Source organism: Opisthocomus hoazin, chromosome 9 (genome assembly GCF_030867145.1).
Source record: "Opisthocomus hoazin isolate bOpiHoa1 chromosome 9, bOpiHoa1.hap1, whole genome shotgun sequence".
Classification (NCBI taxonomy): Eukaryota; Metazoa; Chordata; class Aves; order Opisthocomiformes; family Opisthocomidae; genus Opisthocomus; species Opisthocomus hoazin.
Window position 1 is genome coordinate 8,748,493 of NC_134422.1, and position 15,552 is coordinate 8,764,044.

The window sequence follows — 15,552 nt, forward strand, 5'->3', positions numbered from 1 at the left end:
AAATGCATTATCTTGTGAGTAATGGTCGTAAGTGAGATGTTCCAGATTTGTAAAATGATTGTGTGGTATAATTCATAATTATCTTGATGATTTGGCATTGTGTCATGTAGACATTAATCTTTTATCACAACCGAATGTGTGCGTCATAGCGAAGGAATCACTTTTTTTCCTGTTTTTTTTTTTTCTTAATCAAGAAACTGCACTGATTGTGATGGTTGGTACCATCTCCATGTCTTGTCAAGGAACTGACGGGGGGCTGGTGGCTCTGTTTATTGTCATTCTGATTATTTAGGAGTTATTAATGAACATTATTCGAAGGTCTCTATTTAATAAGCTTTTGCTCTTGATTTTCTGGCTTTTCTACATTACCAAGGTTAAAAACCATCTCACAGCTCAAGAGGAAAAACCCCAACCTTTTAACTTTGGGTCTAGACCCCCTAACCATGTCTGATACGGCTGGCCCAAACATACATGGAATTTGAGGGGTGGGCTGTGTTGTGGAGTCAGCAGTAATAGTGGAAGGAGACACCCCAACGTTAAAAAACAGATATACTTGAAAGGTTGTCTGAAATACCAGTGAATCATTGAAGTGTGCAGTCTTGCGCCCATAATTTCCGTGTTGAAAACAATAAATGTCAATGAAGTAATAAAGGTTGCCACTGTGAGAGAAGATGCTTCTGTTGAAAATGCATCGCCTCCTGTCCTCTTGCACATGCTTCGGACGGGAGAATTACCGTGCTCGAGTGCCTGGCCGACCTCAGCGGCCGTGCTGGTGAGCAGAGAGCTATTTGTCATGAAAATAATCCTGCCGTGATCTGCTGAGGACTCCTGATAACCTTCCCTTCTCTGGTTTCTCTGCTGTGGATCTGCCCCACTTTCCTAGCCAAAGGCAAACTTTTTGCTTTAATAACGAAGGCTCTGCCCCCACTACGTTCCTCGCTTACAGCACATTTTGCCTCCTCCTTTCTGGCCAGGGATGTGACTCAGCCCGGAGTTACCCCGTGATCTTCTTCCATGGTATTTCTTCTGTATTTGGTATCTTGTTTGGATGCTTCTGGAAAGTAACTAGATGATCTTCTTTGAACTTCTCATTCAGATTTCATATGCATAAAAATCCACAGGAAATTGGTGAGGAGCCCCTGGGGATTGCTGATACATATTTTAGATTATAGTTATAATTCCTGGACGTTTTCTTTTCCCTACTGTTAGTGTCACCCAAAGAAAATATAGTTTAAATTAGTTATTACCTGTTTTGCTTGTCTGGGAGTATCATGTCTTGTAGAAGAGAAGTTTAATGTAAATGATGTTTTCTGTATGCTTATCTCTCATTCAGAAATGAATACAAATAAATAAGCAATAAATGGAAGCCTGTGCCTTGCTGGTGGCTCGTGGTATCTATTCTGCTCCTGCTTGACAGCGTTAGTACTGCCTTTATTGTAACTCCTGTCTTTGCAATTACTGTGAAAATAATTAAATAAAGCTCGTACTTTGCTCGGCTTTAAATTTGCAATGAGTATTTCTTTGCAAGATGACTCTTTTATTGCCAGGTCTAGTTAAGCCGTCGCGACTCTAGAAGAGCAGTTTCAAAATGCGCACGGCCCTGGCATTTGTGAGGCCCCGACTGCCCCGGCGGTGCCTGGTCTTCGGGAGGAAGGCGGGCAGGCTGCCGCGTCGCCATCCGCTGCCACGGGCGGAGGAGCTGAGAGGGGCGCGTTCGCTCACCGCGGCCGTTCCACCCGCGGCTCCTCCCTCGTCAGATCTGACAGGCTCACCAGGGTCAAGCCTGGCCGGCGTTTGGGTGGGAAACCTCCCTGGAAAGCCAGGAGCTGGAGGGAGCCGGGCTTGTGGCTCTCCGCACAGGCCAGCGCCCTGCCCCTAGGTCGGTTGTTAGCACTGTGCTATGATTAATCCATGTTTAACAGATTGTAGCGGTGTTTTCTCCGGTTCGTTTGAAAAACAATGCCATGGCGACAAGTGATGATGTGGGGGGAGGAAAAAGTTACAGGGAAATAACTTGGATAGGTGATAATAAGGAGCAGTTCAATGTCCAGTGCCTTGCAAATTCAGATTCTGAGTCCGTCTCTGTCATTTTTATGGCTGTTTTTTCCCAGCATGCACAAAGTATTTGTTCACCTTCTGAATCTCACAATGATAGCTAGAGTGGGAAACGTGGTTTGAATTTCTTTGCTCCAGAATAGCCTGCAGAAGGACTCGCTGGTGTATAGCTTGGCTACTCTGACTGGATACGATCACCAAAAATAAAACAGATGGTAAAAGTGTATTTTCAAAGCTTTAGTTTTTCAGTGGGTCAAGTGGTTGTTTTCTGGCTTTGCAAAAAAAGTTCTAATGTGGAAGGAAAAAGATGGGCTTCATTTTATGGTGCAGAACTGACCACTTCTAAACGAAATCATTTCAGAGTGAAAATTTCAAGGAAGGGTGAAACGTGAAGAAAACACTTTCCTGTTCATGAAAAAAAGGGCAAGTAGAGAAACAATTGAAGAAGTAACTTGGGAGCTGTCATACCTGTTAAACTTTATCCTCATTAATTTGCTTTGTAGGAAAGTAATAATTTGCTTAGGAAGAAGGAAATACGAAAAGTTTATAATCCTCATGTGCCGATGCTGAAAATGGAAGACCTGTCAATGGGTGCTGGCCGGTCATGGGGCTGCTGGTGTGGGAGGGATCCGGGAAAGGACAGTGCCAGGGTTTGATACCACCATTGTCTTCCCAGTGAATCGCGGGGATTCAGGTTCACTGAGGCACTAACTTATGTTTCAGGTGATGTTACTAAGACATTTTCTGTTCTTTTTGAGTTTTGATCATGTTCTTCATTAAAACTATTTAAAATTATTTTTCTTGATTAAAATTGTAATTATTATTTACAACTGAAAATATATCCTGATTCAGTATGGCTGAGATGTCAGCAAATAAATGTAATTCAACACATTGTAAGGAAATCTTTATTTCACAACTTTATCCAGAACCTGTTTTAAGTAATACCTTTCTGTGTCAGATGGTTGAACAAAACCCTGAACCCAAGAGCTTCTGAATCTGAGGTTTCAAAGTAAAAATGAAAGTCTTCTTTCAAAGTTTGGGAAGCTGAAGTTCACCGCGAGAGTTTGTTTTGTTTTGTCGTGTCAATGTAAAATAGCAATATGAAGAAGGAGAACTAAGGGAAAGGGAGTCTTTCACCCATCCAGTGTAGGTTTTATTGTGGTGTTTGATCTGAGGAGATCTGTTACCAGATCAGGAATAGTGTCAGCGTTTGTTGAACATTCTGTGATAGGTGGGGGTTTGTGATACGTCGACTGACCTACCTTTGTCGCCGTGGTCTGGGAGACGTCCCAGTAGCAGAGGTCTGTAGTGAAGCCCTGAGCCGTGTGTGTTAGCTGTCGCTGGTCGTATGATACAGGGGTTTTTGTCTGGTGGTTGAATGAGTTGAGCTGGTGGGAAGAGAGGTTGGAGGAGAAATTTTCATTTAAGGAGAGTTCAGAATTTGCCGGATTATTTAGCACATTTATGTTTTTCTTGGACTAAATGGGCTTTCCTCAAACTGTTGTTTTTTAGAACAAGCTACTGCAAAACCTACTAGCAATATTGAGACTTGAAATGTATCTTTCTTCCATCCACACAGTGAATACTTGTGTGCTTGGTTCCATCTGGAAAGGATATAATTAAATCCTTGTTTGGCTCCTTTAATTATCTCTTTGCAAAATCCTTGGCTGGGAATTTTGCCACTTACAATGCAAATATTCAAATTTAAGAGCATAAACTGTGCTTTCAAAGACCGTTTTTGTAAACCTTTTATCATTCGGCAGTTGCTCAAAAGCGAACATGAGAACCTCTCAATGAACATGTTTTAATTTTTTAAATCCTCAGAGAAGATTTTGTTTTCTTGCAGGTTGGCTGTAGTTGCTAATTAACTTTATTAATTAATCATGGTATAGGGATGAAACATGCTTGATTATAAATAAATAAAACCGTATAGCAACAAAGTAATGCTACTGATTTTTCCTGTTTAAAAGCAAGGACTGAAAAAACGAGATTAACTTTGAAGCTGCATGTCAAATGTTCTTTGCATTTGAAACATGTGAAAGGCTAAAGCAGCTGAAAGCTTATATTTGCAGCTCAGTTGTAGTAAAATGCCTATCCAATTGTAACACCATGTTAAAAAATGGGGGCTGAATATAGGCGCTGGAAGTGCTGTCTTAATCAAGACTGCTGGAGATGGTGGGTAGTAAGCGACGGGTTTTTTTGGTTGTGCTTGGACACGGAGGTCCCTGTTCTCTCTTGTCGTGTATCTTACATGAAAACTTCCAACCCTGCGAGCTGGTGTTAAATGCTGTTGGCTCGTAACGGGATTTTGACGACGTTTCTCACCCGTTCGACTGGCATACGTTTGTACAGAGGTGGTGGGAAATGGCTCGCTGCGGGCGATGGGCTGAGTGCTTCACACATGAGGCTCCCTGGAATGGTCTCAGGATGACTGTGGTCCGGAGGCATCCTGCCCGGAGGCGGGGAACCATCTGCGGAGGGCTGGCTCCGAGTGCACGGCTCCTTCGCCCGGGGAGTGCAGGCGGGAGGGAGAAGATGCTCTGGGCCCTGTCTGAAGTGGGAGCACAGAGTTTGCTTGGCTCGAAGTTGACTTATTTGTAGACACCGTTGGAATGGATGGGTCTTCTGTATCCCCTGTTGCAGGTTTTTTTTTTCTCATACATGATAATGGGTTTCATTTTTGTTTTCTGCTATTGTAAAGTGGCAGGAATATTATAAACACAGTGCAGGAATGCCAGTCTATGCCCTTCTTCGCTAGGAAAATTGGCAGGAAGCCGTTCTGAACCCCTCTCACCCAGAGAGGAAAGACCTGGCCTCTTTAGGAGGAGCCAGCCCTCTTTGCAGTTGGAGCTCGAATGGAATTTACTCTGATAAAATTCCAGAATTCCAGAAATGTGGAACTGATTCTGTGTTGGAGGTAACACGGAAAGTAGGAGTATTCCTCATGTAGGAGGAGTAACTATATAAATCTCTGCAGACCACTGGCAGGAAGTGTATGGAGGAGTGGTTTGTGAGGTTTTTTGTTTGTTTATTTCCCCTCCCCCCACATCTTTTCTCATAAAATATCTTTAGGCACTTGTTTTGCAATTAAAAAGTCAAAACCCCCTCAAAGGGTATACTCGCTTTTTCCACTGAAACGTATTAGGGCACTGAAGCGGTGCAAAAATGCAACGGGCTATTTCCAGCAGATGAGCGAAATCCTTAAAATAGGATTAACCAGTTTTGTAATCTGCCTGTGACAGTATCCGAGCAAGGAAGAGGGAGGGCGGGATGTGTCTTTTGGAAGCTGGTTTTGGGACCCTTGCGTTAGGGCTGTCGATGCTGTACTCACGCCGCTTCTCAGCGGTCAGTGATTTTTCACACGCGCAGAAGAGGATCTTGGTGTCGTGCTGGAGTAACACAAATGCAACTTCTGCAGGGCTGTGGTACCGATATGGAGGGGGAGGACTGGTTTAGCGACCCAAGCGTGTGCGGGGCGATGGCCGAGCGACACGAGTGCTGTCTTTCTTGCAGGAGCTGGGAAGGCACGCGCAGATCTTCCTTCCTGCCTTCATTCCTGCCTCAGCAGAAACGCTTCCTGAGAATCGGCTCGCGGAAGGGGTTTAAAGGCTACTTTTATTGGAACATCAGGAACTAAATATCATAGAGCGTTTAGCTTTTTGTGCTGGCTGAGAGTGGCCCGGTCAGTGACAGGAGTGGCTACAGAGCCTGGGGAGATGAGATCATCCGCCGCCGGCCCTCCCTCGGCGCCAGCTGGGCACCCTTGCAGGTTTTTGGGGGACAGGAGTTTGCAGCCCCTGCTCTTCACCGCCGTGAGAGCTGGGAGACGCGTCTCTGCGCTTTCAAGGCTCTGTACCCTTTGCTGCAGTGCACAGCAGGAAGGTTTTCTTTCCCCAGCTCGGAAAGCCTCGGGGGCAGCGTGGCCGGCGGGTGCGTGGCTGGAGCCCTTCGCCAGCGTCACGAGGCCGGTGCTGCTGGCCCTGAGCAGCATCGCTGGGCTGGGGCGGAGGCTGACCGACACTGCCCGAGCCGTTGGCCCGACGGCATTTACCTTGTGCTCACTGGGTCAGAGATTTTAAATGTCCCAGGGTAAGTGCCAGGGTGCTTCACTGGGATGGCTCAGGTCTTGCTTCCCAGTTAGATCCTGTGAAGTTTCCACGCAAAGCACAAGTAAATGGAAGATTTCAAACTGGATAATGGGTATAGTCTGAATTTAAAATCTCTTTGCTGGAAGTTTTCAAAGCTGATCATCTTTTGTGAATAATTTATTCGTCTGCAAATTTTATGTCTCGTTGTGTACAGATAAATTCTTCACGTGCTGATAAATTCCTCTGATGTTTCTGCACGGTGATTTTCTTTCAAAAACAGATATTCTTTAAAAATAGCCTACTAGAACAAGTGTCTTTGTTTTTTTTAAATCCTATTAAAATCACAGTAGGTTGTTGAAGTCCCACTTGTTCTGTAAAGTATTTTCTGCTTTGCTGAGCTTCCAGAGCAAATTGTTCTCTTGCCCTACCCCTCCTGCAGTGGTCGGTTCCTGCACCACCTTCCACTCTCTGGGTTTTGCAGTGCACGTACTGGGTACGTGCTACACTTTCCCAGTCCATACACTGTGAAAATCTCTTTCTACCTATACTGAAACCCTACTTTCATTCCTTTCTTACAGCTTTCCAGATGACAGTGTGTTTTGATCACCAAATCCTTAATTAAGCAAATTAATTGCTACTTGAGTCAAGCCAAACATTTGAGTAAGGATCTTGTATGAAAAATGGCTAATTGAAAAAGAAAAATCTAATAATTAGTAGTTACAAAATGCAGCACAGTATCTTTAGGAACAGAACAGATAATTTCAAATTTTGTTTCTATGCATACATTTATTGATGATCTAACAGCCTTCTGACAGGTGTTAATATAGTGCAGAATAAAGCTGATGTGCGAGGCGGTAGGAAAACCAATAACACGATCTGATTTACCCAGTCTGTTTCCATATCGCCAGCGTGATGAGCTACTTTGCTCTTTGAGTGGAGCAAATGATGTTTGGGTTCAGCTGATTTATTGACAGTTCTGTCAAACTGCTGCAAAATGAAACAATAACGGAGCCGCTAAATATTGCGGAGAAGCGTGGCGGGGAGGGCAGGGCCTGCCGGGAGGGTTGCCCGAGCGCCGCGCAGGAATGCCACCCCGACGGGGCAGCCCTGCGTGCTCTCCGCCGGTGGAACACGAGCTGCTACTCACACGCTTTTCTTTCCGTAGGGAGAAGCTGTCCGTGGCTCGGCTGCAGCGAGAAGTTGCGCAGAGCAAGAGCGAAGGAGCGATGGTAAGCTGCGGCGGCTCGCTGCCTTGCGATTCGTGTCTCACTGATGCAGGACCAAGGTGCGTTTTGTCTTGCTGAAGATGGTCACCGGAGCATTAAGGCTGTCTTGGACATAGTGATGGGTTGCCAGAGATGTATTCATAAATCTGAGGAACCTCGAGGCTCTATCTTGGCTTCCCTGGAAGAGCTGCGGTGGAGAAAAGCTGTTTCCTTGTCCCTGCTGATGGTGCTTACTGGAACTGGAAGCAAGGCCAGCACAGCAAGGCAATTTCAGATCAAAATGCCTTGATTTACTTGCCTCTTAAATCTTAGCCAGCTGCAGAAAAATGGAAGAATACAAGCACAGAAGCTTAAAAAAACCTCAATCTGATAATTTTATAAATCATGTAATGCTCCTTATATCTCCATTTTTCATGTAGCAATTTATGAGATTAGGTTTGTGAGCAAAAGTTGAAATGGCAGTTTTTTGGTTAACTGCAAATCTTGGTTTGTAGAGTGCCTTATCTCTTCAAAACAATTTTCTTTAGGACCGACATGTGCTGAGTGTGCTTAATTACTGAATATCTAAGGAATTCTTCCCATCTGTTAAGGAGTTTGTTTGTCCCTATCTTCAGAGAAAATGTCTTGGGCTTCCTTAGGGTAAGGCAGACCCGTTCAAAAGCCTTAGAACCCAACCAGTCCCCTGGAACGTACTTGTGAAGCCACGACTGTGAGGAATGAGCACTGCGGGAGTCGCGTAGTTGGCTGTGAGAAAATTTGGTCCAGAGTTTGTTCAACTTAGTGGAGAGAAACTGTAGAGGGTTTCCAGGAAGAGATGCTCCATTAGCTGTGAGATGCAGGATCCTTTAAATCCCGTGTGCCTCCACTGCCTGCCTTTTATGAATCATTGTTAGTGATTAACACAGTGAAATGAGATTTGGAGGGAGCCAAATGACAGGTAGGAGAAACCTGCCATGAATCCGTTGCTCTCGGCATGGCCACACGTGGCTCCGGCAGAGCTGGGGGTGCCTCCCGGGGGGCTCTGCTGGGATAGGGGCTCCGGGGCTCCGAATGCCTCAGAGGGGAGGGATGGAGCCGAGTGGGCTTTGCTTGGGCAGATACCGCTGATCAGCCCCGCCACGTGCCTGGCTTGGCCGTGGGAGCTGCTGCCCTCTCCCATGCCCAGGCTGCCCCTGCCTGTGGGTCTGCAGCGGGGCTGGGTTGCCCACCAGAAGGCTTTGAGCAGCTGGGAGTGCTGGCCACGGGGTGGTGTTGGGCCTGTTGGGGCAGAAGTCCTGGAGGAGCTTAGAAACAAACATGACTGAGTTAAACCGTAATCCAAGAGTCAGGGACTGAGAGAAAACTCATGCTGCTTCCAGGAGGAATTTTGCCTGAGGAGGAATGGCAAAGATCAGGCATTGGTTTTGCAACTGCATTTTAGTTTTCAGTGTAAATAATTTTCAAAATCTGGGAAGAGATGTTTACTCTATTTGAAATGTTTCCTGTATTTATTTTTAAACTGTCTTTCCCGTGGAGGCACAGAAGTAGCATATTGAGTGTAAAATAGACTTAGTGGAATAATTCAAGACTTTACGAAATGAGCAATACTGATTGACCTTCTAGACCTGGTAAGGCTTTTGGAATAGACACCCACCTTGTAGCTTCATCCCGTGGGAGTCAGACGTTTCTTCTACCTTTTGCTATGGGCTCGTGGGATTACTCACACAGCCCTGCTAACCGGAGGGTAATTTTGTGTAATTTGTTGAGAGGCCGAGTGTTGTAACCCATTAGGGCTGACCGACCGGTAGCTCTCCGGGGGTGCTGTCTTCCCCCAAGGTAAATACTAGGTAGCTCTTCCCGAGGGGTAATTTCCGTGATTATCCTGCAACGACGGCCGAGGACGAGTGCACCCGTAGAGACAATTGCTTTGAAGCTGTTGATGTGTGGAAACTTCTTTGTGTCTCAGAGCTCCGAACCGGTGATTTTAATATGAAACGCAGCAGTCATTAATTAACATTAATGAACTTGCTTGGCTGCGAGCGGTACAGGAGCAGTGAGGGTCCAGGAGATGGAGTGTTTGAACACAGGGGAGGCCGGGGATGAGGTAACTTGTGCAGGCTGCATTCTCGGGGCGTGCAGCAAGGAGCCTGCAACACGTACCAGTCTGGGGGCAAACACTTTAGACAGATTCACAGCGAAATTTCGATGAGGGCTTCTGAGCAAGCGAGCCTTTGGCTTCCTCCGGAGAGGCGCTGGCAGCCAGCAGCGTGCCCGCCGGGTGCCGAATCACGTGCGCTGCTCTGCTTGGTGTGATGGGCATCCCCCGGGGACGGCACGGAGACCACTGGGGCTGGTGGCGAGGACGCCGGGCACCAGCCCGAGGGGCTCTGCTCTGCTGTCACCAGCTGCGGCCCTGGGGAAGAGCGACGGCCCCTGCAGCTCCTTGCCAGTGCAGTCGGTGGCAGGCCACAGCTTGATTTAATCACTAATTAACTGATCGCCTTTGCTTACTCCCGTTTTCTTGCCTGTTTGTTGTGCCATTTAGATTGGCACAGAGGGTTTCAGTGGACTAACTCATCACAGAATCACAGAATGGTAGGGGTTGGAAGGGACCTCTGTGGGTCATCTAGTCCAACCCCCTGCTGAAGCAGGGTCACCCAGAGCAGGCTGCACAGGACCTTGTCCAGGCGGGTCTTGAATATCTCCAGAGAAGGAGACTCCACAACCTCCCTGGGCAGCCTGTTCCAGGGCTCCATCACCCTCAGAGGCAAGAAGTTCTTCCTCATGTTCAGCTGGAACTTCCCATGCTTCAGTTTGCGCCCATTGCCCCTTGTCCTGTTGCTGGGCACCACTGAAAAGAGCTTGGCCCCATCCTCCTGACACCCATCCTTCAGATATTTATAAGCATTTATAAGGTCCCTCATGGGTCGCTGTGCAAAACATCACGCACGCCTTTTGCAGGGTGGCACTTCGTCTAACACTGCGCTAGCATTTCTAGCTCCTTTTAAAAATTTACATTTTATTTGGGGTTTGCAGTCACAGATGGGTCATGAAAGTAAGGGGTGACTGTGTTATGTCAACCCACACCCATTTTCAGGGCGAGCAGGGGGTGTGTGCCCAGCCCCTGTGCGTGCAGGAGGGACACGGCGGGTTTGCCCTGTCCCTGCCTGCCAGCTCACAGTGTGAGAAAGCTGCGGGGACTCTCCCCTCTTGCCTTCCCAGCACAAATTAAGGGGAGAACACGCTGTTCAGGGTTTGCTTCCGTGCCAGGGGGGTTGCCAGTTAGCGCTTGCTGTAACCTCAACCAGCTGTTGCCTTTTTGCATGGGCTCCCTGGAAGCGATGGGTGGGAAAGGCTCCCGGTGCCCGGGGTCACCCAGCATCACAGGCACCGCTGCAGCGAGGCGGACGCACCCGTAAAATGAGTAAATAGATACAGAGCATGTGCAGCAGAAACTGCTTGTACTGTGGTATCTTTGCTTAAAAAAGGGTTTGCACATCTGGACAGATAACATGGTGAGTGACGATGCAGTGCGTTTTTATGAGGAGACCTTTTTCTGAGGAGACTTAAGCTGAGGTTGAGGATTCGGCAGTGTGTACTGTACACAACACCAGTGTGTCTGCCCCACAGCGTTCCCTGGGAGAAATGTGGTTTTTATATGTCCCAGAGTTACATTTTTCATGACTGATTTACTATTGGAAGTAGATATGTAGCAGAAGGTACTATAAAAGTTTAAATTAAGATATTTCATTAATGATAAGCGTTTATCACCAAAAATACGTTTGTAACCTGTAATACGTTTCTTCCATATGGTTGTATGGAGTATCTGATACCTCCTCTATAGGACTGAGTGAGTGTGTATTTTTAAATTACTTGAATTAGGAGAACTGAATATATTCAGACTGTGAATAGCTGACACTTGCTCTTTATGAACTGCCATCGGTAACTATTGATCATTCATTATCAAAATGCACCATTCCGCTGCTGCCAATCCACCTGCTGAAAGCTGCAGCAGCCCCAAGCCGAGATTGCCCGGTGGCTCTTCTGTCACTTATGGCTTTTTATTTCTTCCTGTGCATGTTCGCCATTTTCATAGTCGTGTTTCTGCTGGCTCATCAAGGGCATTTTACCTTGTTGTACAGCAGAAGAAGATGATCACTTCATATGTATGCAGTTCTTACTGCGCTTGATGGGGACTGTGCAGGAGTCTGTGGTGAAAGAGGTTCCGTTGTTAAAATGGGCAGCTTTCAAAATAGGTCACAAGTTTACTTCAAAGCATAATAAAGAACAGAAACTGCTTTAGATTTTTTTGTTTGTTTGTTTGTTTTAAACTTTAAGTCCATAACTTTGGACCTTTCGGACACGGAACAAGACTAGCAAAAATGTTGATTTTTGCAAAATTTTCTTAACGGTGAACAGTGCCAGGTTAAGAAAAATATGAGAAAGTTGCTGCCACAGTTACATAGCAGAGTTAGTGTTGTGTGAGCAAAAACCTGGATTTAAAAACCTAGAATGAACCAAAAGTACATGCAATTATGTCATGTTATAATAACTTGGACTCATTTAATAATTACTCAGAAAAATGTTACTTTTTAATTTATTCAATACCTTTCTTACATATATGTTACACAGTTTTGTTAGTTTGTACTTCTGCACCCAAGTCCTTTAATTCTGCTCTGTTTGCCATTAGTTCAGTGGCCTGTAACCTACACAAAAGAAACTGTACAACTCTGGCAATTTGGCTGTGAAGGTTAATGTGGGATGCTGCTGCCTTTTACATCTACATGGGATTCACGTAGGGTGGGCCCTAGGCTCTGATTTACCATGTGTCCTGCTGCGTCTTTAAGTGATGCAAAGTGATTATCATGGGCTCTTCCCGGTACCCGTCTATTCCACACCTGCACCCTTTTGTTAAAAGCCCACCATGTTAAGTGAATGTGAGGTCCCCACTGAATAGGTTTCCACCCTCTGGTAATCCTTCTGCATTAGATTGATTTATGAATGTATCAGATTCTTTGTTAGCATGTAAACCACTAATTAATTTAAAGCTCTCTGTGGAAAAATTAAAGCCCTGGTTAAGGCTTTCAACAGGCTCAGATGGTGCTAATAATGGAAAAACAAGTTACATTAATGAGTTTTGATGGGATCAGCACAATTCTTGCTTTACAAACAGTTTTTGCTATGAAACGGTAGAGACTGCAAGTTTTTAAATAAAGAGTGGAAGAAGTAAAAAGGAAAGGCAGAAAAAAATCGCACCGTCAGTCAGATGCCCCGTTATTAGTAGGAACCGAGTCACTTCTGCTTCTTACAACTTTCTTAGATGCAGTGTGTTTAGATACACGTAAGAGCCTCTTACAAAACCAGAGGAAGTGCAAACCTGTTTTTTTCCCAGATTGAAACCGAACTTCTAAAGTTATCAGCTTTGAAAAGATCTCTGCTCTTCTGCTCATCATGCGCTGCTGAACTGGAGCGTTCACATGGAGGCGGATGTGTTGAAGGGCAGAAAAGGTCTTGATTGAAGTCGTATTAAAATCAATAGAAAGTCTGCCCATATTCTCTGCTTTTCCAAACTCCAGGGTGGTTTGTATGTAATTTTAGTTGTTTGCTCTTTCCCTCAAATTTAGACTTTTAAAGTGGGTGCTAGATTTTGGTTGAGAAGAAAGGGGAGATCAGACCCAGCTTGATGATGCTTTGTTCAGCTGAGTGAAAGGAAGTTGAAAATAGAAAGCCAAGTCTCCCATCTTTTTTTTGGAGGAAGCTGAAAATGGACACTTACAGCAGCAGCCCATGCTTGTAGGAAACTGTGCCTTTCCCGCACCTCTCCCGGGAGCTGCATTTGCTTCCCTTGGCCCTCAGCACTGGCAGGGTGCTTGGTCTCGGGCCACTGTCCTGCCTCTGTGCTGGGCGCCGCAGCCGACGCTGCCCTGTCCATCAGCAGGCAGGGAGCCCTCTGAAAAGGCGCGTGGTCAGCAGGTTTGGAGGCCGGGCTCCTCACATCTGCTCTCCCTACCTCGGTGTCACAGACGAGGGGGAAGCCTGCGGTGGCTCCCGAGCGGGGGCCTTGCAGATGGCAACGCAAAGTACTGCTGCTAGCACCGACGGGCGTTCTGTCACCGGCGTGATGGATCTCTGCGGTTGCTGCCAGCAGCTGGGGAGCCTGTTGGAGCAAAAGCACCCGGTGGTTCAAAAATAGATGGTATTTAGTAATAAATGAAGTGTTAAAGATGAGATACAAAAGGCTAAATTGTCCTTCCCAGCTTCTGGGTCCTTACGTCTGTGAAAACATCTATCTGTGCTTTAATTAGAAAATAGCAGAGGGAGAGAGGGGCAAAGTCACTTTTTTAAAATGTCTCTTTGAATATTAAATATCCTAAACTGGAAAGAAGCGGTCTGACCCTTGTGCTGTCTTCTCTGTGAAGCTGTGTATTTATACACAGCTAGCCGTGCTGTCTAGCTCCTTTTTCTTACAACCTTCGTCATACGGCCCTCACAGACACTCAGTAGCAGTTAGCATCAGTAATGATTACTGAAATTCTTTACAAGCCTAGTTTAATGCTCCTGGACCTCATTAATTGTTCATACTTCCTTAGGCCAAATGTCCTCATTCACAACGTTATAGTTTTATCTTCAGTCGTTTTAAAACAAAACATTTTTTAGTTCTTGTGTCCTGAGTACTTTTTGTTGTTTGCTTCATATTTGCAAATAGGTAGATATTATCAGGTTTTGTATTTTAAGAGGAATCTGAGGATTCTTTCTGACTCGAAAGGTCTCAGCAATTTTAACTGTCCTTTTCCAATGAAAAAAATCAGCCTGGTTGCTCCCTCTTCCCGAAACAGCAGTACTGAGAGCCTGATTGCCTCTGCTCAGAATCGCCTGCCTTTCAGCGGCTGCGTTACTCTTTCCTGGTTAATTAATTTCGGTCCGGTTTATTCTCCACATTCCCCAACAAACCGTTAAAATCAATCTGCTGTCATCCCACCGCTGTTCAAAGCGCGGCAGAGATGGCGTGAGCCTGGGGAGCTGCGGCCGCCCCGCCGGCCTCCGGCTTCGCGCCGGGAGAGGGAGCTGCAGCCATTGGAACTGGCACCCACCTCCCCACCCTCTCCGCCTTCGCTGGGCTTTGGGTGCTGGGGAGCTGGCAGCTGCGAGCCGCAGCGTTTTAAGTGGCACAGGGCCTGGCAGGAGGTCCTGGTCCTTGCCGTCGCAAAGGCAGCGATGCTCCGTCCTCGCTTTTGGTGTTTCCTTGCTCTGCTTGCCAGGGAGGTTGTCGCAGGCACCGGCGCTGTAAGGAAGACCGTTACTATATCCAAAGGAGCAGAAGTAAGTTTTGCCCCTCAGCTGGAACTCACCAAAGTGGTCTGTCTCTTCAATAAGTTTCTGCAAGTATTTAGTCAACATAAAAAGGAGTCAAGTAGAATTATGTAAGAATCACCGCACACAGAAAAAACATACATAAAAATGCGTTTATGGAAGGTCTGAAAGTAAACCAGGGGCAATCTCTAGAAACTATGTCATATCAACGAAATTGCCCTTAAGTAGAAATTGCCGTTTATGCATTAGATAACAAAGGCAGGGGATGCTGAAGTGCAGAAGGGGCGTGTGCAGTCTCATAGCATCTAGGGGTGTATGTAAGATCGGCGTGGCAGTTGGCTTCAGCGTGAAGCAAATCCCGCTTTGTGACTAGAAACAGATGTATGCTGCTCCAGGCAATCCCTCACTGCCTAATAGGAGTGATGTGCCCGTGCACTAATAACAGTGAATCCCAGCCATTTTCATATCAAAGGTTAAGCTCTGCAATCCTCAGCTCCTCCAGGCAATGGCAGGAGTTGACTCGAGGAAGCCACACGCTCACTGGATTAATATTTTTGCAAGGATGACCTGAATAGAGCCACCGATCCGCAGGCTGAAGAGGCAGAACATTTACGGTCAGGTTTTATCTAATGCAAGAAAGGGGTCTGGGCTAGGACAGAATTAGTCACAGCGTCTGAGGCTCTGAAGAGGAAAGGTAAACGTGTGCACTGGGCCAGTAATTTGAATTCTGTGCAAACGAGGAAGGTAAATTTAGACAGATTAGTAGTACTGAAACTGCTGTGATATGCTTGGCATTGCAACTTTTTTCTTGAAGTAGCTGGGAAAAATAGCATATTGCAAGTAAAAGAAATCACTGGATTTTTTTTTTTTTGGGGGGGGGGGGAGGGAGTTGT

General features: G+C 46.1%; 1 protein-coding gene across 3 annotated transcripts in view; it reads left to right on the plus strand.

Moving 5' to 3' along the window:
- The window catches only part of NCKAP5 (NCK associated protein 5), a 404,131-nt gene that overhangs the window by 165,916 nt on the left and 222,663 nt on the right, over nucleotides 1-15,552 (plus strand). For all 3 annotated transcript variants that reach the window (XM_075430787.1, XM_075430785.1, XM_075430786.1), the window contains one exon: nucleotides 7,313-7,372. In XM_075430787.1, the coding sequence (XP_075286902.1) occupies nucleotides 7,313-7,372 (60 nt within the window). Of the gene's footprint in view, nucleotides 1-7,312; nucleotides 7,373-15,552 lie in introns of those variants that run through there.